Source organism: Pipistrellus hanaki (assembly GCF_964339955.1).
Source record: "Pipistrellus hanaki genome assembly, chromosome: 14".
Classification (NCBI taxonomy): Eukaryota; Metazoa; Chordata; class Mammalia; order Chiroptera; family Vespertilionidae; genus Pipistrellus; species Pipistrellus hanaki.
Genome location: NC_140516.1, coordinates 48,059,833 through 48,084,227, shown reverse-complemented (window position 1 = coordinate 48,084,227; position 24,395 = coordinate 48,059,833). Strand labels below are relative to the sequence as shown.

Below are 24,395 nucleotides of genomic sequence, written 5' to 3'. Positions count from 1 at the left end.
CCGTCCTAGACAATATGGAGATTAGTGAGTGTGTCTGCTCAGTGGATAGAGTGTCGAAAGGTCCCAGGTTCGATTCTGGTCAAGGGCATGTATGTTGGTTGCGGACACATCCCCAGTAGGAGGTGTGCAGGAGGCAGCTGATGGATGTTTCTAACTCTCTATCCATCTCCCTTTCTCTCTTTAAAAAATCAACAAAATGTATTAAAAAAAAAAAAAGAAATTAGTGTGTCTGTGTTCCAATAAAGCTTTATTGATAGACGCTGAAAGTTTAATTTCATATCCTTTTCATGTATCACCAAATATATTTTTTGAATTAAAAAAAAACAAAACAAAACACAGTAAAAAATGTGAACACCATTATCCGCTGGAGGGCTGTGCCCTGATTCACCACCCCCTGCTCCAAACCACGTGTTAACCCAACGGGATGGTCGGAAGTGACTCATTTTGTAAGCAAAATGGGTCAAGCAGGTGCCTCCTTGAGAGGGACGCCTTTGGGGAACGTGGGAGACAGAACCCCCCCAGGCCCAGGTCACACAACAGTTAGCCCAAAGCCACCGCTCAGGGAGAGGGACCCGGGTGAGGAGGCGCGGGGATCGGCTGGGAAAAAGCCTGCACTCCCCGGAGAGAGAAGGAGAAACGGAGGCCCGGCCGAGGCCTCGCAGACCCTGCATCGATTAGAGCCTCATTTAGACGGAAACGGAAGCATGGAAACGAAACGTGGAAATGTAGGCTTGCTCTCTGAGCCCCGTAAAGAGAGCTTTACCAAATTCGTTCCCCGGGCTTGCCAATAAAAATGCTTTGGGAAATTTGATTTGGTTGTTTTGCAGATCGTTTTCGCTTTGAGAACGGTGCAGACTCCCTTCCCGATCTGCCTCGGACAAAAACAGAGCATTAACGTGTTGAAGATTCAATCAGAGGCTTGCTGGGAGGGCACCGTCTTTCAAATCAGAGAGAAATCCATTCGATTTTTATTTGGAACATGACTTGTCACAAATAGCGTTCTAATAGAGAACACTGATTGCACGGTAGCTAGATGTAATTTCTATATCCCCAGCCCTATGTCTTTGGCAGAGTCCTCATTAAGGAATTTGACACGTATGCAGGAGAATAATAAGTGTCCGCGGAAACACACACCAGCTCCGTGTACACGGGCGGCTGAGGTGAGCAATACTTAGGAGTAATAAGATGTGGTCCAAGGTAGCTTGCGTTTTCAAACAAGAACTCTTTTTTTATGTTGTCATCGCAAACATCTATTCCTGAAGGTCAGGAATAAGTGGCCCTGTCAGCATTTAAAGCTGGGAAAAGGAAAAGTCATTTGATGTTCATTTAACGTAACGTTTTGTGAAACAGCTTTGCAAAGCAGTCATTATTTTTCCCGACAGGAGGCTGGGAGGCTGGGAGGTGCCTGGGTTTCCACCCAGGGCTTTGTTAGCCCACCCCTGTCACTGCTGACATCCGGCTCCGAGGGGCACTGTGGACCCATGTGGTTTGTGTGGGGGAGGCACATGCTAAGACACGGAGCTGTCCAACGCCAGCAGGTGCTGCCCAGGTCCTGGGGGAACAGGTAGAAAGAGGGGTGGCTGGGAGTCAAGGCCAGCTCTGCCCCCTTGTGGAGCCTCAGAGTATCACACTCTGAGAACGAGTAAGCCTTAAGATTAGCAAATGCCATATAAACTCTAGGAAGAAGACACAGGTTGGTTCTCAACCCTGGCTATTCGTGTCCCACAGATTTTTAAAAAATTCTAGTGCTGAGCCCCACCCCAGAAATTCCTACTGGTCCAGGGTACGGCCTGGGCATGGGGTTTCCTTTGAAAGCTCCCCAGTCAATTAGGGCGAGAACCTCTGTCCTATAATTTGCAGTTTGCGTTGTTTTTTGTTTGTTTGTTTTTTAAAAACATGTATTTTTATTGATTTTTTTAGAGAGAGAAGGAAAGGAGACAGATAGAAACATCGATGAAGGAGAAACACCATTGATCGGCTGCCTCCTGCATGCCCCCTACTGGGGATCAAGTCTGCAACCTGGGCATGTGCCCTGGTCTGGAATGGAACTGGGACCTTTTGGTTCCTGGGTTGATCCTCAATCACTGAGCCACACTGGCTGGGCTGATTTGCAGTGCTAAATGGGCAGTTGGACATCCCTCGAGGGGTCCCAGATTGGAGAGGGTGCAGGCTGGGCTTAGGACCCCCCTCCTCCCCCCCCGTGCATGAGTTGAGTTTCGTGCACCAGGCCTCTAGTAAAAGCATAATATGCTAATAAGATTGGACATCTTCCAGACGTCAGTCTGGATGTCCTTCCTAATAAAGCCAGGGCTGGAGGGAAGCCAGCCCGGGTCCGGGTGCCTGCCTGGGGCTGGAGGAGGGAAGTCGGGTCCCAGGTGCCAGAGGGAAGCTGGTGCCAGAATCTGGGGGAAGGAAGGCCTACTCTTGCATGAATTTCATGCATTGGGCCTCTAGTTAGACCATAATATCCAAATTATTTTTATAGTGTAAAAAGCAAGGTAAGAACGGTGTCTTAAAGGCTGCCCGCTGTGGAAGTGGGGCTGGGGTATATGAGATAGGTGCACACATATTTCCGGAAAAACCTCACGCTGTTCCTGGGAGAGGAACTGGGAGACCTGGGGCGAGGCTGGGAGAAGTATCTTGTGTAAGAATACTCTGGCTAATTTGCATTTAAGGCCCGCTCTCTCCAATGGCTCAGAGATGGGCATGCCACCCAGGCTGCTCCTCCATGGGGTCAGCTCCCTTCCCCTAGGATATTAAAAGCTGGGCAGGCAACACGTGGAAGTAATGATGAGCTTTTCAAATAGGACAGAACTTCATGGTCTTTGTTAGAACAGGCCACACAGGTGCCTGAGAAATATGCCGGCACAGGGCGGGTGGGAGGTTTCAGACACAACCTGCAGCCAACTTGTCTCCAGCGTTTTGTTGTTGTTGTTAATCCTCATCCGAGAACATTTTTTCCCATTGATTTTTAGAGAGAGTGGAAAGGAGAGAGGGAAGGAGAGAGAGAGAGGAAAAAAACCCATGTGAGAGAGACGCATTGAATGATTGCCTCTCCTAAGCACCCCAACTGGGACCAGGAATGAAATCTGCAACCCTTGTATGTGCCCTTGACCAGGAATGGAACCCGAGACATCTTTGGTGCTCTAACCACTGAGCACACTGGCCGGGGCCTTGGCTCTAGTCTTAAAAGTCATTTCCAAAATAGGACCCCAGAACCCAGAGGATGTCAAACTCACACCTTAATGTCAGCCCGAGGGCATTACAACTTTATTACCACAAAGAGACAAGCGAGCAGCACATTTTTAACAAGGCTGAAGCGACAGCAACCGGTCTTCTTTCACCGTCTCGTTACTGCAAAAATGATACCTGCGGAGGAGGACAGGGTCAGCGTGAGCAAATGTGTGTGCACTGATCCAGCCAAACCTTGGAACTCAGACCCTTCTGACTGAAAGGCTCGGCTAACCACGCAGAGTCCAGGTGATTCTTACTAAGCAAAACCACGTAAAGAACACCCTCTCCTCCTGCGGCCTTTTAAGCTGAAATCGAATCAGCTGTGTCAGATGGCGGATTTTTTTTCAAAACCAAGAGGATCTCCAGTGCGCCTGAAGCTCTGGGTGGGCCTGGCAGTGAATTTAGGGGGTAGGGGTGCCCCTGCCTACCCAGGGGGGCTTTCCCTAGAGTTAAGAACCTGGGGGCTTCTTCATAGATTGCTGTTGGGAAATGTGGCGGCCACTTTGGAAAACAGTCTGGCAGGTCTCCTAAAGGTTAGACATAGGAGTTCCCACATGACCTAGCAATTCCGCTCCTAGGTGTGTACCCAAGAGAAATGAAAACATATGTGCACACAAACTCGTACATAAATGTTCACAGCAGCATGATTCGTAATAGCCCCAAATTGGAAACATCCTTGATGTCCATCAACTGCTAAAGGGATAAGTAAAATGTGGCATATCCATAGAACAGAATAGTATTTGGCAGTCAAAAGGAATATCGTGCTGATACATGTTACAACACGGATGAACCTTGAACACATTATGCTACGTGAAAAAAGCCAGTCACAAAGGACTGTATATATTGCATGACTCCATGAAATGTCCAGAACAGGAAAATCTATCGCGATAGAAAACAGGTTGCCCAGGGCTGGAGCAAAGGAATGGGAGGTTATGGGATGATGGCCGATCGGTGTGGGTTTTTGGGGGAAGGGTGAGGGAATGTTCTACAGTTGACTTTAGAAATGATTACACAACTCTGCAAATGTAAAACTAAATATCACTGAAGCATAGACTTTAAATGGGTGAGCACAGGCTATGACAATTATATCTCCATAGAGATGTTGGGGGATGGGGGGAGGTCATGGAGGGATGTCACTCCTGAAGAGGGGGAAGCGGTCCCAGTGGGGGCAATAACCAGCCATGAGCTGCAGGACACCTGGCCCCCTCCTTTGCCTGTGGGTCTCTTTGGCTAAAAGGGGCTGATTGGCCAAACGAGCCTCCCTCAGGGCTCAGCTGCAGAATGTGGCTCCATGGTGAGGAAGCCCTTATATGGGGAGAGATGTTGGTGTTTGGGATGATTCATGGGTGAGCTGTACCGCATGTGAAAACAAAACCCACCTCACCTCCCCCTAAACGCTGTGAAACCCAGACTGCCCCACAATGCGCCCCCCAGCCAGGTCTCACCGACCCTCAGCTCCGCGGTGGCTGTGTGAGCAGAGCGGGCACCATGGAACAAGGGCTGGATTGGAGGCCCGGGGACTGGGTTTCAAGCCCTGGGCGTGCCGCGGGCTCAAGCTCTGCTCACTGGCACAGCCGCAGTGACCTCTGGCCCTTCCAGCGCCACGCCCAGGAATCGGGACTATGACCATTCACTGTCAGCACAGCTAAGTCATGCAGCTGAGCAAGGCCTTAGTAGGTGTTTCTGAAAATAGTCTGTCAGTATTGGTCCCTCTATCTTTCCTCGGTGGCCTTAGTCACTTAGTCATGTGGCTCTGCGAACCTCACTCTTCTCATCTTAACATGAGAGCAGGTGAAAGGTGATCTCTGAGTCTCCTTCACATGCTGCCATGTGATTTTCTGTCATCGGTAGCCTTTTTTTTTTTTTTTTTTTTTTTGCCACATTTTAAACACTGTTATGTTCTCTCCCTACTCTCACCCAGTCAGATTCTATCCTCTCAGCAAGAGAAGAGCTTCCACTGTGCGCTAACACAGTCTGTATGCCTCTCAGGCCACCGTCTCCAAACAAAACAATTTGTATGAAATAAACCCTGAGATTTCCTATGGCTGCTGCCCAGGCGCTTTCCTTACTGTTTGAGATAAAACAGGGTCTCCTATTGGCCTGTTTCTCAAACCTATGCCTTACAATTGATGTCTTGCTCCGGCCAAGTTGAATTTGGCTTAAGGAAAAGGATGATTGACTTTTCAAAGGAAATCAGATGCATAGATGGAAAGATGCAGAGTTGAGAGGAATCGTTGGGTAGATGAATGGCTGCATGGATAAGTGGATAGGTAAGTGGTTAAGTGGATGAGAGAAAGGGATGAAGGAATGGGTGGATAGAAGGCTCTGTAGTGATATGTTTGCAGCAATAGATGGATGAGGGAATACAGAAGCAGACTCAGGTGGAATAAAGGATACTCACTCAGTCCCATCTTCACCGCTCTGCACTGTGATTCTCGAAGCTCCCAGCTTGTACGTGAAGAGGTTTATCACATGGTTGTTCCAGAGGAACTTAACCTTCTGGATTTTTCCAACGTTGAGGTCCACATCAATGTCACGCACGTGGTTTGCATCTGGTTTGAGGGATCCTCTGCAAACATAGACATAAAGTGTTCTGTCCACTGGGTAGATGAACCCCTAGGGTGACAGCTCCCTGCTGTTTCTCCAAACAATGGCCGCTGCTGCTGGCTTTCTGCAGTTCCCTCAAATGCCCCCATGCACATCCAGGGACGCTAAGACACAGACGCATCCGTGAAGTACACACCTTTAGAATAAGGTGACCAGACGTCCTGCTTTTGGCGGGACAGTCCTGATTTTTAACAATTTGTCCCGCATCCCGAGGTGTTCCAAAACCCGGGACTTTTTTTTTTTTTTTAAATATATTTTATTGATTTTTTTACAGAGAGGAAGAGAGAGGGATAGAAACATCAATGAGAGAGAATCATCGATCAGCTGCCTCTTGTATACCCCCGACTGGGGATGTGCCTGCAACCAAGGTACATGCCCTTGACCGGAATCGAACCTGGGACCTTCCAGTCCGCAGGCTGACGCTCTATCCACTGAGCCAATCGGGACTTTTTTTTAAAATGCCACTGGATGCGGGACAAATTGTTCAAAATTGGGACATCTGGTCACTTTACTTTAGAGTAATCCTGGACTCTAGATTTCCACTGTCTTGATTGTTACCTAGAGAGAAGTCAACTACTTGGGGCAGCATATTGACTCTTTAATTCACTGCAGGACTTGGAGTATCTTTGTTTAAAGACACATATGCTTCAGCTGGGGTCATTTGTGAGCATCTCCCATGAAGCGTAAGAAGTACTCAAATAACTTTAACCTGAAAATTATTATGCAAACTTAGTGCACAAACAGAATCTAATTTTACAGCACAGTTATCCAACACATTCTTACCAAGCGCCTCATTCTATACCCGCACAAGCGAGGTGCTGAGGCTACCATAGCAACAGGAAGCTAGTTGCAGGCTTCACAGCAGGAGTGGGGGATGGAGGGTGTGTGTGGGATGGGAAGCAGTTGCCATACAAATGTGCCTTGTCTAAGGAGAACATGATATTCACAAAACTTAAGCAGGCCTGGCTGGGTTGGCTCAGTGGTAGAGTGTGGACTCATGAACCACAAGGTCACAGTTCAATTCCTGGTCAGGGCACTTGCCCGGGTTGTGGGTTCAATCCTCAGTAGGGGGTGTGCAGGAGGCAGCTGATCAATGATTCTCTCTCATCCTCTTTCTCTCTCTTCCTCTCCTTTCCTTTCTCTGAAAATAAATAAATAAATAAATAAACAACAACAACAACAACAACAACCCCACAACTTAAGCAGGAAGGAAGCAGTTATTGGCAATCCAGAAGGAATCAGCCTTTCAAATCGCTGGTGCTTCCTCTCTGACCCTCCCTCTTCCTATGGAGTGATTCAATGAGATGCTAAGAGACTTGCTTCGGCTCTGACATTCCAGGATTTTAAGGTTCTGCATGGCTAGATGTATGTAGACCTTTATACCCAAGCTTTTATTAATAATCTATTAGGGAAACTATGGTCATTCGCTTTACTACCAAACTTACCTGAAAATTTCATATTGCTTTGAGTTTCCATTGCTTCCGTACAAAGCAATCCTGATGTACCCACTCACTTTCTTTTTCCCAGCCAGCGTGAGGGAGACCCTGTATCTCCAACCTGTGCAAAGAAAAATGCCATCCGTTCAAGGAACTCATCTTGTTGGGAAAAATAAATAACCCATGGGAGCATTCTTGATCCAAGCTCCGAATCCCCCATGAGTGGGAGGTAAGGGCCAATGTAACGAATGCAGTTGGGGTCCCAGGAATTCTGATGCTAGGTGGGAGTGAGGGACTCGGCGGGCAGGGGGAGTAAGTATTACAGCTCAGCACAATCTCTTGCCAACCCAGCCAGGTATGTGTGCCAATGGATGGAGGACGGCTGGTTACTCTACCCGGTTACCCAGGTGCACACCACTGACTACACCAGGAAGGCCACGGGAGAGGGAGACATCTGGGCTCCAACATTTGGGTAAATCACGTACTGTTCCCCTCTTTATGTTTGTCATTTTCCCATGCCATGGGCATATTCTCAGTGGAAAAACAACACACATAAAATTTTAAAATTAGTAAACCCTTTCTCCGTGCTCTGTCTACCTGCCCTCCATCTCAGGTCTTTCCAATTTGGTCTGTAGACTTAACCAAGCCCAGCGGGGCGAGTTGCTTCCCAGGGGCAGTTGGCATTATTCTGGAGATGTTCTTGATTGCCACACTGGGGGGTGGGGTGGGTGGGTGCAGGTCTACTGGCATCTCGCTGGTAGAGGCCACGGATTTGCTAAACATACTGCAATGCACAGGACAGCCCCCCCAATAACAAATGATCCAGTCCCAGATTTCAATAGAGCTGTGATTGGGATACCCTGAACTAGAGATTTCTATGGGCATTTATACACACACACATGAATGTATAAAAATAGGATCTTGCCCGGCTGGTGTGGCTCAGTAGCTAAACATTGACCTAAGAACCAGGAGGTCACGGTTCGATTCCTGGTCAGAGACCATGTCCGGGTTTCAGGCTCCATCTCCTGTAAGGGGGGTGGGGAGGGTGCATGAGGCAGCGGACCAATGATTCTCTCTTATCATTGATGTTTCTATCTCTCTCTCCCTCTGAAATCAATTTTTAAAAATACATAGAAATAAATAAATAATGAGGCTTTCTCCCCTTCCATAAATAATTTGCACTGTTTATTCTCTATTCTCTCTATCCATCCCCACGCTAGGCTGACTCACTGCCCTCCCCTGTCCTGTCCTGTGCTTTGTAAGGTCGGCCTCACCAGGGATCCTTGCCTCTGGCTTTCCATTGGGCTCAGCCCATCAGAGGAGGCCAGCGGCCGGAGGAGGGAGATGGAGGTGCCTGCTCCCCTGCTGCCTCCTTGCGTTAGTGCCAGGTGTCTGACAGTAACTCGCTTCCCTCCATTCCTGGGGCCCCGCAGCCACCAGATTCTGGGCACCTCAGCGTCCCTAGTTTGTCCTTTCAACCCTGTCCACACCCCAAAAGCTGGCCCTCCAAGGAGGTCTCCTCATTTGAACCACTTCAGTGAGCTCTGTCTTCAGCAGAGACCTTAACTGGAAGATGACGTATCCCAGGCTGTTTTGCTATTTGCCTTCTAACTTAATATGCCTTCGAGGTTTTCTAGATCCTTCCTTGAATGGTTACATACAGGATCTGGTTGTTTAACCAGCAGTGGATATCTAGGTTTCTCCCCCGAGTTCTTTTGGTATTAAAGTCAATGCTGCGTGAACATCCTTGAGTACCTTCTCCCGCACACGTGCAAGCGTTTTCCTAAGTGCCTTCTGACTTAAAGGGATATGCGTGTAAGACTTTATAGATACTCCCAACTGTTACGGTTTATGCTAAGTGTCGTGAGAATTACATGAAATACTGTGTGTAAACAGTGTTTTGTGAAGTGCTGCATAAATGTTTTTAAATGTAAAACTCCCTTGGAAAAATAAATGCTCTTCTGTTCAACCATCATGTGATATTAAACATAACAAACAAATCTTGGTGCTTTTGCTATCTTCTTTTTAAGTGAGAAGCTGGGCAAAAATATCACCAAAAAACACAGTATGCTCATGTGTGTGTACACAGGGGACTAGTGTAGTTGTACCTTTGCCCCATCTTGCCTTCTTCTGTTAATGGATCCATCCTTCCTGCCACAGGGTCGGTGGACATGTGACCAGCCTGGGCCATTCTTGGTCGACCCATTCCACTGGTCAGGATTATTGGTTAAAGGGGTGAATGTGTGAGGCAAGACAAATGCCATTCTACCATCCTCCCATTACCACTTAAGCTCGCTGGTGTTGAGTTTCTGCCCATTGCTACCAAGGATCCTAACTATTGTAACAAGGTTGATACACTCTTTAAAATCACTTGCAGCCGTAACCGATTTGGCTCAGTGGATAGAGCGTCGGCCTGCGGACTGAAGGGTCCCAGGTTCGATTCCGGTCAAGGGCATGTACCTTGGTTGCGGGCACATCCCCAGTAGGGGGTGTGCAAGAGGCAGCTGATCGATGTTTCTCTCTCATCGACGTTTCTGACTCTCTATCCCTCTCTCTTCCTCTCTGTAAAAAAAATCAATAAAATATATTTTAAAAATATCATTTGCAGCTTTGAAATGGGTAACATGGAAACTTACGAGTGAAGTTGCCGCTCTCTCCCGTGTTCAGGAAAAAGGTCTGTTCCACGGCGCTGGTCTTCCCCTGGAACTGGTCAGCGTAGTGCCCCATTTTGGGGCATCCTCCGGCTGGACACGGGAAACAGCCCTTCTGGTAAAAAACAACAATTTGTCTGTGAGTGGGAGGCCCATGACTCATTCACTCATTCAGTTGATCAACTCACCTTCCCATCCATCCATCCATCCATCCATCCATCCATCCATCCTCCATCCACTCATCCACCTAACCAGCTTTCTATTCATGTATCCATCGACCCTCCATCCACTGATGAAAGCATGCATGCATCCATCTCACCCATGCCGTCCAGGCATCCTTTGAGAATTTTTCAGGATGAAAAGTTGGGGATCTAGGCAAGGCCCAGCAGGGTCAGGTCTGTGCCATCCGCCGCCTGCCCACCCCGCTCCCCAGAGGAAGGAGGCTCGGTGAGACTCGGCATTACCAGGACCGCCTCTTCCTAGTCATGGAGTTACATCTCTGTCCTGTTCCAAGCCTCAGGGACAGAACCACCAACAGCAGAGCCACCCCACCCTCCCCAGGCCCCTGGGGAGACCCACCTCCTCAAACTCGTCGTAGGAGGCACACGGGTAGCCCAGGAAGCCGTCGGGGTTGAGGATGCTGCTGGAGTAATACTTGTAGCTTCTCAGGTGGTTGCAGGCCACGAAGTCTCGGGTTCCTAAGGAAGCAAAAGCTGCGGGACCTCATGAGAGACTCTCACGTTTGAAGCTTGAACCTCTCTGATGGGAATAAGGAGTCACCTCCTCGTTTCACAGCAAGCATGCCATAAGTGGCAGCAAAATTCAGGACTACCCTGGCCCGGCCACGCATCCTGCCTTCTCCCCCAGGGCAGCACTGCCGTCTCGCTTTGCTGATGTACGTACCTTCCCAGAGTCCATTGATGTCAACGATGGACGAAAGGATATTTTTCTGACATCCGGGCATTTGCTTTCCTCCGTTTGGGTAGAAATCCAGATGGCCTACCTTCTGGCTCATTCCAAAACCTGAAACATGGGAAGCAGCAGTGAGCGGGGAGGTAAGTGGTCCCGAGGCAAGGTCATGGCCCCAGAGAGCGTCCGACTCCTTCCGACCAGAGCGAGAGTCTTCTTGGCAAACTGTCCCCTCAGCATAGCCACCCCGCCGGGCTTTGCAGAACGCTCTCAGAGATGAGCCCTTAGCGCACATGTGTCAAACACAAGGCCCGCGGGCCAAATCCAGCCCGCCAGGCCTTGCAATGTGGCCCGCACCGCGCTGTCATCACTGCACTCCGCTGTCAGTTTATGACATTGTCAGTTTATGACTGTTCAATAAACCATTCGGCCCGCGATTTAGGCTGGATTTTAGATTTTGGCCCCTTCTCTGATTGAGTTCGACACCCCTACCTTAGCAGGACAGGGAAGGAGGAGAGAGCAGAGGCAGTGAGCATGCCTATATGTGTATTTGACTGTGTGTCTGTCTGTCTGTCTGGCCTGGGGAGACTGTGAACAATGCGGATATACCCTGATACCATTATGCAATATAGACACTATCAGGACTGTGCAATTTCCATTCCTTAATTCATTTTGAAATTTTGATTTCTACTTGATAAGGTTATATTGTGACCTCATTGTTGTATTGAGACCCCAGCATAATGGCTGGACGCTTTGGCTTTTTAAGCACACAGACCCATGATCACATACTGGTCCTATTTACACACTCCGTGATCTCCTAAAGCTTTTCAAACCTCAGTATCCCAGCTATGAGACAGCAATAATAATGCCCACTTTTTAGGGTGGTTACCGAGCGAGTATGTACAAATTGCCCAATGCAGCCCATGGTAACCATCACTATTATTAACCACACACCCTGTGCTGGCGTGTTTCGTGAGGGGTTACAGAAGAAAATATTGAGAAAAGGACAGTGAGTTTATGTAATATTAATTTTTTTTACATAATTTTATTTATTTTAGATTTTAATTTATTTAAACTAACAACAATTCACCCATTTGATTTTAGAAGAATTAAATAAAAGGATATATTTTGTTTTCAACAACACAAACTGTAACCAAAATTTCCGCAAAAAGAAGTGAGCAAAATATTCAAACATTAACTTTGCATTTTGCAAGTATAGGGCAAGCACCCTATATAATAAAACCCTAATATGCAAATCGACCAAAAGGCAGAATGACCAGTCACTATGACACACACTGATGACCAGGGGGCAGATGCTCAATGCAGGCGCTGCCCCCTGGTGGCCAGGGGGAGCGCAGCTCAGCCAGAAGCCGGGCTCACAGCTGGCAAGTGCAGTGGCAGCGGCTAAGGACACCCACGGGGTCCTGGACTTCGAGAGGGCACAGGACGGGCTGAGGGGGTCCCCCCCTCCCCCCGCCCATGCATGAATGGATAATGGAGCCTAGAGAAGGTCATAGGGTTTGAGGACTGAGCAACCTTTTCCATAGGCTACATCAGTGTTTGTCTGATCTGCCCCGGGGCCACAGGCTGAGACCACTGGCACTGGGCTGTCAACCAGTTAACTGGTTGGCATCCAAGTTACTATTGTAGTTAACCATTCTGAATACCTCCCCTGGACCTACTGTTACCTGCGACCGCCCTGGTCACCAAGAGGTGGGTGAAGCACTCACCTAGGTACGGGACTATGGGCAAGGCATCCGTGTGAATCACATCCACAAACATGGCATCCGACGGGTCCAGCCTCACCTCCTCGGGCGTGCCCTGGAAGCATGGTTCTGCCGGATCCAGTCCTGAAGGGCGGAGGTGCACAGTGACAAACCAGGGTCCAACCCGGGACCCACAAAACTTATTCAACTTTCCGCCTGAAGCAGGGGCTGTGCCCGGCTCATCTTCAAAGAGAAGCAGAGGGGGGAGGAGCAGGGCCCGCAGAACCCAGTGACCTGTATTCCACCCCAGGTTCTGCTCAAGGTCAAATGCATGTCTTCCTTGGGCCTCAGTTTCCTCATCCGGAAAGTGGGAATAGCAGCAACCTACCTCATGGGGCTACTGTGAAAACCTCACACAAAGATATAAGAGAAAGAACTTTGCAATCTGAAAAATTCTCCGTAAATGTAATCTATGAATCCCCAGATCTTTCCTCTTTCCCTATGCCTAGTACACGCCCGGGCAAAGGAGATGGCCATTTAACCGTTTGCACAGTTACATACAAATGTGACTCAGCCGCATCTGGGTTTATGTCTAGTGTGCCTTCATTTTGCCTAGTGATTCACTCACTCATTCATTCATTCTTATTATCTGCCGAGTGCGTCCTGTGACAGGTCTCAGCTACTTTCATGTTCTGCCTGTAGCGGGCACAGCAGCGACAATTAAAATTTGTGGAACTGATGAATTCGTATTAAAAATCATTTCACGGTTCAAAAATCTGCCGTACTCTAGCAATAATAATCCTGAGGTCACGAGTTGAATTGCTAGTTATATTTTTCTTTTTTTAATAAATGTGTTTTTATTTACAATCCTATATATTTTTTTGTCATTCACATGAAAATGTATGGGCAATTATTTTTTAAATCCAAGTCTGGCAGCGCCTAAAATCAGTATCCCCGGGTGACCAGTGGGGGCGACCTTGGCCATGGGAAGTGAGTCCTTGGACCTGCAGGCCCGCCCCTCTCACCCACCCCACCCCTCCCCCGCACCCCTTACCTGTGATCCTGCCCACGCGGCCCCCCAGCCTCCTGCCCGCCTCGCCGGCTGCGTGTGAGCCCAGGCTGTGGCCGATGAGGTGCACGTTCTCCAAGCTGTAGCCCATCTGGGTCTGCGGGAGGATGGCATGTCAGGTCCCCAAGCTGGGCGGACGGGGACGCCCTGGCTCTGGGAAGGGGATGGGGACAAGTCTCTGGAGGAAGGACCAGGCTCTGGGACCACCTAGGACAGGACAGCGTGACCCGACCCTGGGCCACCGCAGTCTCCAAGCCTTGATTCCCCAGTCCCGGTGCGCGGTGCAGGGTGTGGGCTGACAGTGTGGACAGCGGCCTCTGTGCTACCTGCCGGTCGCCAGGGGAGCCTGGCCTGGCACTGCCTGCTCCATCCACACCCACCACGGCCTCCCTCCCCCCTCGCAGGGCGTGGGCCGGCCTGCCAGAGCGTGGGCCCAGCGCTGGGGTGTTCAGGAATAGACCTTCCAGAAGGCGAAGGCGGTGAGGGGTTTTCCTCTTTCTGAGAAAGAAGACTCATCTTCTGGGCTGAGCATTCCCAGAACAGCCTCCAAGGACGGCTTATTTCAAAAGGGGAAACCGAGGCCCAACGTGGTTGGGTTGCCGCAGGCACCACGAGGGCTCTTCAGGACTCCAGCGGGGAGAAGGCTGCAGTTTCATTTCAGGGAACTGCCCTCTGTGTGTCCGGGCTTCCGGCCCAGCCCCTGCGCACCAGTCCCCAGGCTGCCCCTGGGGCCCCCTGTCCGCCTGACCCCCTCGGGATGTGGCTCCGGCAGGACTTACCGACAGCCCTTGTATTAAGAACGCTATCTCGGCTCCCACGACCCGGATGTTGTGGACGGCCTGGGTGTAGTCTGTCCTGGCCCCCCGCCTCCAGTCCACGCAGATGCAGTTCACCTTCTCCACCTTAAACATTTTCTGGGGGAGGAGAAACGAGAGGGAGAAACCAATGTAATAACAGGCACAGGCCGCACCCCCCCAACAGGGGAATTCACCGCCGTCAAGCATCTAGTTGGTGTCAGTTTTCCTATTCCTCCCACTTGACCTAATCCTCACCACTTCACCGGGAACTGGATACCTGTTCCCCATTTGACAGATGTGAACACTGAGGCCTGGGATGGAGTAACTAACTCAGTGTCCCAGGTGGTTATCGACACAGCCAGGCAAAAAAAAAAAAAAAAGATCGCTTACTACACCAGGGCTTTGCAAACTGTTATGGGAGGGCCAAATCCACCTGCTCATATAAATAAAGTTTTATTGGGACACAGTCACACCCATTTGTTTACACATTCTCGCTCTGCTTTGGAGCGACGACAGAGTTGAGTTGAAACCACATGACCTGCAAATGCTAAACTATTTACTGCCCGGTTCTCTATAGCAGTGTTTCCCAACCTTCTCTCATGATGAGAATCACCTGGTGGAGTTGTTAAAACACAGATTCCTGAATCCCAACTAAGAAGTGCTAAACTAGAATTTTTGGGAACATATAGGTAAAATTGTATACTTAACTAGTGCTCTAACACAGATGTTATATACAGAGCACTAAGTTAGGTGTGCAATTTTACCTATATGTTCTCAAAAATTCTAGTTTAGCACTTCTTAGTTGGGATTCAGGAATCTGTGTTTTAACAACTCCACCAGGTGATTCTCATCATGAGAAAAGGTTGGGAAACACTGCTCTATAGGAAGTCCGCTGACACTTGTATGTGGTAGCTGAAGCCACGGGAGAGTGTCTGAAGAGGGGTGCCAGTGCTGGTCTCAGGGGGAGTGGCCGGGCGGGGCCCTACCTGGCACATGTCGGTCAGCCAGCTCTCCTCCCCCTTGTCTATGAAGCCGTGGATGATGAAGCGCGTCTTGCGGTCCAGTTGGAAGTTGGAGGCCTCCACGGTGGCCAGGTCCGTGGCAGAGATCCGCTGGTTCACGGGGAAAAGGGGAATTGGGACGGTGGCCTTTCCAAGCCATAGGCCTGGGAGAGCCAGTTCCAGGAAGACAGGCCACAGGATCAGTTCCCTGGAAGTTGGATCAGGCTGGAACCGGAGTGCCTGCCCCGGGGCTTGAGGACAGGAATAGAGGGCCCACATTCATGGGCTTTCTAGCATTTCTCTTAGTTATGAAATTGGGTGACAAGCCACCCTCATCGTAACGACACTCTGTCACCAATGGGAGTCACCGGTATTTCCATGTCACAGGGCAGTGGTCGCAGATGTCGTAAACATCAGTTGTTCTTATTACTATTTCAAGTGACCGTCGTTGTTAGGCTAATCCGTGGATCTTGTTATTTAGTGAGATAATTATAAAGCAGCATGTCTATGACGGTGGCATACATTTATCTTTTCAAGGGTTCTGCTAACTGTTGTTCAATGTAATTGGTTTCCCTTGTAATCCAATGTATTTCATTTCGTGCATTTAAACACATCATCCTGAGAAGGGGCCCTTAGGCACCCCCGGATGGCAGAAGAGGTCCCTGAGACAGAAAGGGTGAAGGGCCCCAGGCCAGAAGCACCAAACTGAGGGGAGAGTCAGCTCAGGGGAGCCGCGAAGGGCACCTCAAGCTTGAAGCATGTAAGAACCGACTCCTACAGGCCAGGGGCCTCTCGCCAGCCCCTGGGCACCACGCCTGCAGAAGGATCAGAAGATACAAACAGCCCAGTCACCGGGTCCAAGCGCACGCCCAGCTGGGAACTCTCAGGGGGAGTTTATCACCCAGAATCCCACAGCAGCTGACCTCAGGGGCCGATGGCCAGCCACCGGTTCTCCAAACTGCCAGGGGCGGAGCTGTGAGCTGCTGAGCTCTGAGCACCTTCTTCCTGGTCACTCCCTGGAAGAAACCTGTCCTGCCTCTGCCCAGCAGGCCTTCCGGGGACTGGAGGTCACTCCCAGGGACCTTTTTGCTTTTGTGGTTGAAGGGCCCCTCTCACGCTGGCCGGAGTTCTCAGTGGTTAGAGTAGGGGTGTCGAACTCAATCAGAGAAGGGGCCAAAATCTAAAATCCAGCCTAAATCGCGGGCCGAATGGTTTACTGAACAGTCATAAACTGACAATGTCATAAACTGACAGCGGAGTGCAGTGATGACAGCGCGGTGCGGGCCACATTGCAAGGCCTGGCGGGCTGGATTTGGCCCGCGGGCCTTGTGTTTGACACATGTGGGTTAGAGCATTGGCCCGTGCACCGAAGGGTCACGGGTTTGATTCCTGGTCAGAGGCTTGCACCTGGGTTTCAAGTTTGATCCCCAGCCCTAATCGGGGCTCATAAGAGAGGCAACCAATCAGTGTGTCTCTCTCACACCAATGTATCAATGTTTCTCTCTCTCTCTCTCTCTTTCTCTCTCTCTTCCCTTTCATCCCTCTCTCCCACTCTCTAAAAGTCGATGGATAACACATCCTCTGTGAGGATTAACAACTACAAGTCCCCTCTCCCACACCTGTCTTCTGGCTCATCAGGAAGGACTTACACCTCCCTCCCCGTCCTCCTTCCCCCAGGGGCTCCCCTCTTCCCCCCGCCCAGGGCGGGAAGAAGATGGACACACCAGGCCTGGATCTCTCCCTAAATGCTGCTCCCACATCCTTCCTCCCCGGATCGGGGCTCAGTGCGTGTGGAATGTGGGCGTCTCCGGGCCGGGCACCCACAGACCTCACCAGGGGTTCCCCGTCCTCAGAGCGAGGCGGCTGCCCGTGGTGAGGGAGCATCGCCCGGACCCCTCCACGGCCCTGCCTTTTCCGCAGACTGCCGTGTGCAGGCGCCAATGCAGGCACCCCAATCCTCCCCCTCCCCCCCCCCTGCAGCCCTGTCATGCCCGCTCTCACCTGGAAGTTTTTGGGGTTCTCATTTGTGTAGAGAAGAAACTGGGTGTTGATGTCCTTGGGGGCCCAGGGGAAGAGCTTCATGGGCCTCTGGAAGATCCCCGTCCAGGGCTTCTCATCAGAGAAGCAGCCGAAAGGCTGGTAGCAGATCTCCTTTCCTGGGGAGAAGGAGCCCCCCCGGGCCCTGTGAGGCTCGGAAGACGAGCAACCTCACCTCTGCCACCCAGGAGGCATTTCGGGGTGCAGTCAGGGCTGCCGAGGCCCATGCTGGGCTCTGCCTGCTGCCCCTGCTCCCCAAGTTCCACGGGGACAGGAGTCCCCTGTACCCATTCCCAGCCCCTCCCTCAGCCACTCTGATTCGGAGGAAGGGCAGGGGGCAGGGACACCGCTGGTTTCATGCTGTTTTATCCTTTATCCTCAGGCCAGAGGGGGGTGGGCTAAGATTTGCTGGGGACCTTCTGCCTTAAAGCCCCCACTTCCAGGAGAGCCCCCCATGGCCCTTCCCTGCCTGTCACCGCATTAGATGTGACAGCGTCTGCGATTCTGTAACGCAGAGAGGTTGCGGGATGGAGCCTGCCGCCGGCACTACGTCCACACCGCAGCCGGTCGTGGATGCAGTCCCATCCCCATGTCTTCTCGTCGCCCCTTATGCACATCGTCCCCACAATCACTCTCTGCCATGTCAGGTTTTCCCTGTTGCTCTTAGGAAAGGCGCATTGCCTAAGGCCAGGATGGCTGATTTTTGCATCATTCTGTACATAGCACGGGCTCAATGCATGCAACCGATGACCCAAATAACCACGTCTACACCCGGGGGTCCCTCCTCTAGGCCACAGCACCAGCATGTTCACAGCGTGCTGCGTGGTCAACACAGAAGGGAGGCCAAGAGTGGGCTGGGGAGGGGGGGTGAGGAGGGAAGGAGGCATGTGTTGCGGAAGGAAGCCAGCAGAAGGGAGGCCAGAGGGACGGCTCAGACTGGCGCTGGAGGGACAGAGGGGAACAGTGAGAGGAGGAATGGGGAGGGATGGGCAGGAGGGGGCGCTCAAGTCGCAGGCCCGGCAGGACAGTTCTCCGAGGGACATGTCCACGTAGCTTAGGCTGCAGACACACACTTGTCCACACAAGGGACTGGGGGTGTTGGGGGCCTGCCGAGAGCACCCTCCCCCACCCCCGCTGCCTAGCAGCTTGCCGCCCGGGCCTCCCCATCACAGCCAGTGGCTGGAGAAGGGCAGTGGGTCCCTGGGGTCACCTGTGTCCAAGATGTTGCCCTGTGTTTGCATCAACACTCCCCGAATGGTGGCAATTGTTCTTCTTGAAGAACAAGGCGCCCTAACCGGTTTGGCTCAGTGGATAGAGCATCGGCCTGCGGACTCAAGGGTCCCAGGTTCGATTCAGGTCAAGGGCATGTACGTTGGTTGCGGGCACCTCCCCACTAGAAGCTGTGCAGGGGGCAGCTGATCGATGTTTCTCTCTCATCAATGTTTCTAACTCTCTCTCCCTTCCTCTCTGTAAAAAAATCAATAATATATATATATATATATATATATATATATATTATTTTTCTTTTTAAAGACATAGTGATAAGGCTATTCGTTATGATAATGGTGATGGGCCCTCTGGCTGCCCCACCCGGAGGCCAGCCTGAGCTTGGCCCCTTTCTCCCCCTGGGGATGGGACAGCCTCCTACCTCTGACGGTGGCCAGTGGGGCCAGCAGGAGGAGGCCCACGATCCAGGAGGGCAGCATCTGCATGGATGGAAACACAGACACACAGACAGTGGACCGTTGTCCAACCCAGACAGGGCCGGGGCCTGTAGCCCAGGGCAGCCGGGTGCCTGTGTCCGATCGGGCTGTCCCTCCAGGCGGGGGCCCTGAGACTGAGGCCTCCCCACCCAGGGCAGGGGCAGCCCCTCTGCAGAACCGGAGGCGGGGTCCTCCTCGCACAGTGGCTGCTCCCCCTGGGCCACGTCCCTCTAGCCGCCCGACCCTGCCAAGCGCCCTGCCTGGGCACAGCGATGACTTACTGTGTGACACCTGCGCTGCGCTCTGCTCTGCCTCAGGGTGGCCGTGGCCTTTTATAACCCGGATTTATCCTTTGGACTCTTTAGGAGGAATGACAGGATGATAGATAAGTGTGCTTTGCACCGAGATTATCATAAACACATAAGTCAGCTCAGCCGGGGAGTGGGGCTATTTATAAAGTGAGATTGGAGGGGGGGAAAAACAAAAACAGACTTTGGGGACAAGAAAGGACCCTGTTAGTCTGAATCTACAGGTTCAACTGCCAAAATATTGTGTTTCCGGGTGAGAACAGGGAGCATCAAGCCTCCTGTTCAAAATCCCTTCGGAGACGGGAGCCCAAGCGGTCTCGGTGCCGGTGGGGACGGCAGGAACGGGGGTCTGCAGGTTTGCTGGTCCCGGGAGGGGCCTGGGTCTGAGGACACGCGTCTCCCCTTCTCCGGGGGTGGGCTGGGTGGAGAGCAGCCTCCCAGGGACCTGGACAGAGAACAAAAACAAAGACAACCCTGTTGAATAAGAAAGCGTGAAACAAACACTGTGTAAGTCGACAGCTTTGTTTGGAAAACATATCGTCTGTTTCCAAACTATTTCTGAGCTGCGTGGACTGAACTTTGACCTGGAGATAAGAAGGCAGAGGTGGCCCGGCCTACCTCTTGCAGGATCAGGGACCAAGCCTGCAACCCGGACATGTGCCCTGACCTGGAATTGAACCACGACCTCCTGGTTCATAGGTTGACACTCAACCACTGAGCTACACCGCCACACAACTGGGCTGAGTTCCTCTCTGTCGCTCATTGAATTCCAGGTGTGCCTGCCAGGCTGGCCCTGTGTGAAGTTTTTGGAAGTGCCCACCCCGGGGTCTTTGCATATTATTCTGTTTCCCCTTCCCAAAACGTACCATCCCCACTCCTTTTGTTTTAAGCATCCGCCCTCGGCCAAGAGGCCTTCCTCACTGCCCAGAGTGGCACCAGGTCTTCCTTTACATCCTAATCATGTTCCCATCTTTCTTCCACGGGACAGATCCCAGCTGGTAAGCATATTTCCGTGACTGTTTAGACCTTGCCTTCGTGAAAGGGTCGCGGTGTGTATGGTCATTCTGGTGTGGCCAGAGCCTAGCACAGCAACCTGGCAGGTACCATGGTCACTGGTGGAGCAGGCACTGCTGGAGGAGAGGATGGGACCTTGGAAGCGAATGACTCACGGGGCTGGTGAGCTGGATGACTTCCAGATCTCTCCTGCCTCCCCCTCCTTGCCCTGTGGCCGGGAGGATACTTCTGTGGCCTCCCTTGGCCTTGCCCTTGGCCCTCTGGTTGGGTTCAGCCAATGGGAGGCGCCTCAGGGGGATCAGATCAGAGGGGAGGAGGTAAGGGTTGGGCAACATTGCACTTCTCTCCTGAGGACTGCAGCTCCCTCTCATGGACCCAGCACCTTCCATGTTCTTATGACATCTCCCTTCCTTCAGGCTTCAGGCTACCAGGATGTGAGAGCTCCCAGCTGCTGCTGAGCCCTGGCCCCCTCTGTAACTGGTCCCTCAGATAAGCCCTTGGAGGAGGCCATCTCGTTGCCACTGGGGCTCCTCACAGGGGCAGCTGGCCACTGGACTCTCCCCTGAGGAAGGATGTGGTTCAGAGGCCCGGGGTCCACGTAGGGGGACGAGCTAGGCTTTGGGTTCCTTCCTTTCCTGACTCCACAGTGAGGATTTCTGTCCGCGTCGGGGAAGGGCTCAGAATTGTGTTGTTCTTGAGTTCCTGGTTTTGCAACCCACACTGGTAGCAGCCAACCTATTCTGTGGTTTGGGTGTAGTTTTTGCCAAAGGTTTAGTATATTATCTTCAAGTAATCAATGGGTCCCCTCACCATGCCCTCCTGGTTAGTCCAGGAATCATGGAACTGCTCACCTGGCATTTCATCTGGTCAACAGCCACCACCAGAGGGCAGAGCTGGAGAGAAAGGAGAGGGTGTTGGTTCAACCCTTGCTATTTCCAGGTCACTGGGCCCTGTTCTAGGTGCCAAGGGCAGATGGTGGTCACCTTGTCCTCCAGGGACTCATCAAGACAGATTTGCTCACTGTAAGGAAAAACTTCCGAAAGGTCAGAGTCATTGGAAATCAGGAGTTTCTCAGTGGGGTTTGCTCCCCTTCTCGCCTGTGTAACATTACAATTTGAGCAGAGGTGGACAGAAGCCAAGAATCAGGTGAAGGTTGATTAGAGGATCTACTTTGAAGGTCCTTTTTCTTTCTTTCTTTCTTTCTTTCTTTCTTTCTTTCTTTCTTTCTTTCTCTTCTTCTTCTTCTTCTTCTTCTTCTTCTTCTTCTTCTTCTTCTTATTTTTAAAATATATTTTATTGATATTTTACAGAGAGGAAGGGAGAGAGATAGAGAGCCAGAAACGTCAATGAGAGAGAAACATTGACCAGCTGCCTCCTGCACACCCGCTACTGGGGATGTGACTGCAACCAATGTACACGCCCCTGACCAGAATTGAACCTGGGACCTTTCAGTCTGCAGACCGACGCTCTATCCACTGAGCCAAACTGGTTTAGGCTGAAGGTCCTTTTCAAATCTGGGCTCCTATAAGAAATTTTGGAAACTGAAACCGAGAGAAAAGACTTTCCTTTTCTATTCAAGCAACGGTCACCGAGGGAGCTCACCATCCGAACCCCCCTTCCTGAGGATAAGATATCACCCGGGAGTTGACAAAACCCAAGGTAATGAGAAGAAGCTGAGCAAACACATCTGGGGAGTGTAACCCTGAGGACAGGGTCTGAGGGCTGAGCGTCGGAAAGCAGTCGGGTGGCCTAGGTCAAGCGGTGTCCTGGGAGGAGATGGCAGTGATCAAACCGGAGCTCTTAGAGCTGTCAATGCTCAAGAAATAGAGCTCCCATTCAGTCCCATTTTACAGCCAAGACCACCAAGGTCCTGAGAGGGTAAAGGGCTTCCTTTAAGGGCAATTGGAAGAGCAGCCATTGGTTGTAGGGCTCCACCTCTTACTGTGCTGCTGCCCTCTCCTTTTGTAGGTGTCAGTGGATGACCTGTGAAATGGGGAGAATCTAGACCATTGATTTAGGAACATTGTCCCTGTATCAAGCTGCCCCCACCACCACCGGTCTCTCTGGCAGGGTGGCCTAAAGCATGCCAGGGGTGCCCCGGGCTGTCTCCCATTTGCCTGCCATGGCAGGGCCAGCTCAGCTCCCATCTCCTTTCAGGGGACCTGAGGTTCTGAGATCCCGCCAGCTGTGTGCCCTGGGAAGAAGGGGAAGGCCAGCACCTGTGGGAAAAGTCACTCACGGCCACCTGTTGGCGGGTGGCAACAGGGTCAGGGCCTGGGGGAGCCATGCCAGCTGGCATAGCAGCTGCCGGGGGCACGGGGGTAGCTTGGGGCCTCCTCCTGCACCTGGGCCTGTTGAAAGTTTGTTCATTCCTCTGCTTCGGCACCTCTCTGATGTGTGCCCTCCAGTCCTATGGCCTTGTCCTCGCCTTGCCCTGGCCAGGCTGCCATCACCTCTCTCTAGGTCCTCCCCTGCAGGTCATCCTCCCTGCAGCTTCCTCCCAGCTTAATCCTGTGTGCTCCCTATGCCCTCAGAGGCATGCCTCACGTGTTTGTTCATGCATGCGGGCCTTTTTTTGTGTTTTTTTTTTTAAATATGTTTTTATGGATTTCAGAGAGAGAGAGAGAGAGAGAGAGAGAGAGAGAGAGAGAGAGGAGAGGAGAGAGAGAGAGGAGAGAGAGAGAGAAAGAGAGAGAGAGAGAGAGAGAGAGAGGAGAGAGAGAGAGGAGAGAGAGAGAGAGAGAGAGAGAGAGAGAGAGAGAGAGAGAGAGAGAGAGAGAGAGAAGGCAAGGGGAGGGGGGAGAGAGATATGTAGAGACAGAGAACATTGATCAGCTGCCTCCTGCACACCCCCTACTGGGGATCAAGCCCACAATCCCAGGCATATGTCCTGACCGAGAATCGAACCTGTGACCTTCTGGTGCATGGGATGAGCTCAACCACTGAGCTGCACCGGCCAGGCACTTATGTCTCGTTTATGTGGCTGCGACGTGCGGGGCGCCCTTCCCGCCTGGAGGGCCGTTCTTACCAGTGAGCAGAGCATCCTCCGTCCCTGGCCTCATGCGGCACCGACACCGGGCCCGCTTTGTCACTGGGCCTTTACTAAAGAGAAGACCGTGGGGTACCAGGTAGAATTTAGGTGGCGTCCAAGCTCCTAAACCAGGCACACCAAGGTGGTCACTGTTAGGGGTTGGATTATGGTCCCCCAAAGGATATGTCGGGAGTCCTAACCCCCAGGATCTGAGAGGAGGACCCTGTGTGGAGATGCGGAAAGAGGAGTCGGGTCCGGCTGGCTGGTGTCCTTACAAAAGGGGACATTCGGCCACAGTGACAGGCACGCAGGGAGAACACCGTGTGGACGTGAAGGAAGGAGCTGGCGATGCTTCCCCCAGCCGAGGCGGGGCCAAGGTTGGGCAGCCCCTGGAGGGGAGGCATGGCAGCCCTTCCCAGAGATCTGCCCGGAGCCAGGCCTGCGGAGCCCAGGCTGGGACTGTGAGAGAAAGCATTTTATTGTTTGAGTCACCCAGTCCTTGTCTGAGTCATCCAGTTGGTGGCACTTCGTTACGACAGCCTGAGGTGACTCACCAGGCCACCCCGTGGCCGCTGCCAGCTTCATCATTCTCCCCCCCCCCCACACACACCCCCACCCCCCCGCCCACACACACACACATACACACACTGTATAGTCACATCCATGGAAGAAGGACTCGCTGTTCTGGAGTGAATGTGCTTTTCCCTCTTCTGAGCACCTGCCCCTGCGGTTCCCCTGTCAGGGAGGCGGCTGCCTCTCCATCTGCCCCGAGGACCCTGTCCCCGGGGTCTCCCTCCAGGCCTGCCTCCCACCCGTCAGGCTCAGTCCTCCACCATCCCTCCCTCTTCTCCACGTGTGCTCCTCGAGGTCCCAGCGCCCACTCTCTGCTCTC

The 24,395-nt window shown here is 51.8% G+C and overlaps 1 protein-coding gene across 2 annotated transcripts in view; it reads right to left on the bottom strand.

The window, feature by feature from the left end:
- Window positions 1–3,242: 3,242 nt before the first annotated feature.
- PNLIP (pancreatic lipase) overlaps window positions 3,243–24,395 on the bottom strand; it is a 52,741-nt gene continuing 31,588 nt past the window's right edge. Inside the window, exons 1-13 of one of the 2 annotated variants that reach the window (XM_084903424.1) lie at window positions 19,432–19,516; window positions 19,096–19,153; window positions 17,412–17,566; window positions 15,396–15,521; window positions 14,392–14,526; window positions 13,598–13,709; window positions 12,568–12,687; window positions 10,832–10,951; window positions 10,508–10,626; window positions 9,914–10,040; window positions 7,287–7,398; window positions 5,636–5,803; window positions 3,243–3,369 (exon numbers count right to left, since the gene is read on the bottom strand). In XM_084903424.1, coding sequence (XP_084759550.1) covers window positions 3,306–3,369; window positions 5,636–5,803; window positions 7,287–7,398; window positions 9,914–10,040; window positions 10,508–10,626; window positions 10,832–10,951; window positions 12,568–12,687; window positions 13,598–13,709; window positions 14,392–14,526; window positions 15,396–15,521; window positions 17,412–17,566; window positions 19,096–19,153 — 1,416 coding nt within the window. In that variant the 5' untranslated portion in view covers window positions 19,432–19,516 and the 3' untranslated portion in view covers window positions 3,243–3,305. Of the gene's footprint in view, window positions 3,370–5,635; window positions 5,804–7,286; window positions 7,399–9,913; window positions 10,044–10,507; window positions 10,627–10,831; window positions 10,952–12,567; window positions 12,688–13,597; window positions 13,710–14,391; window positions 14,527–15,395; window positions 15,522–17,411; window positions 17,567–19,095; window positions 19,154–19,431 lie in introns of those variants that run through there. The other variant, XM_084903423.1, reaches the window with a different exon arrangement.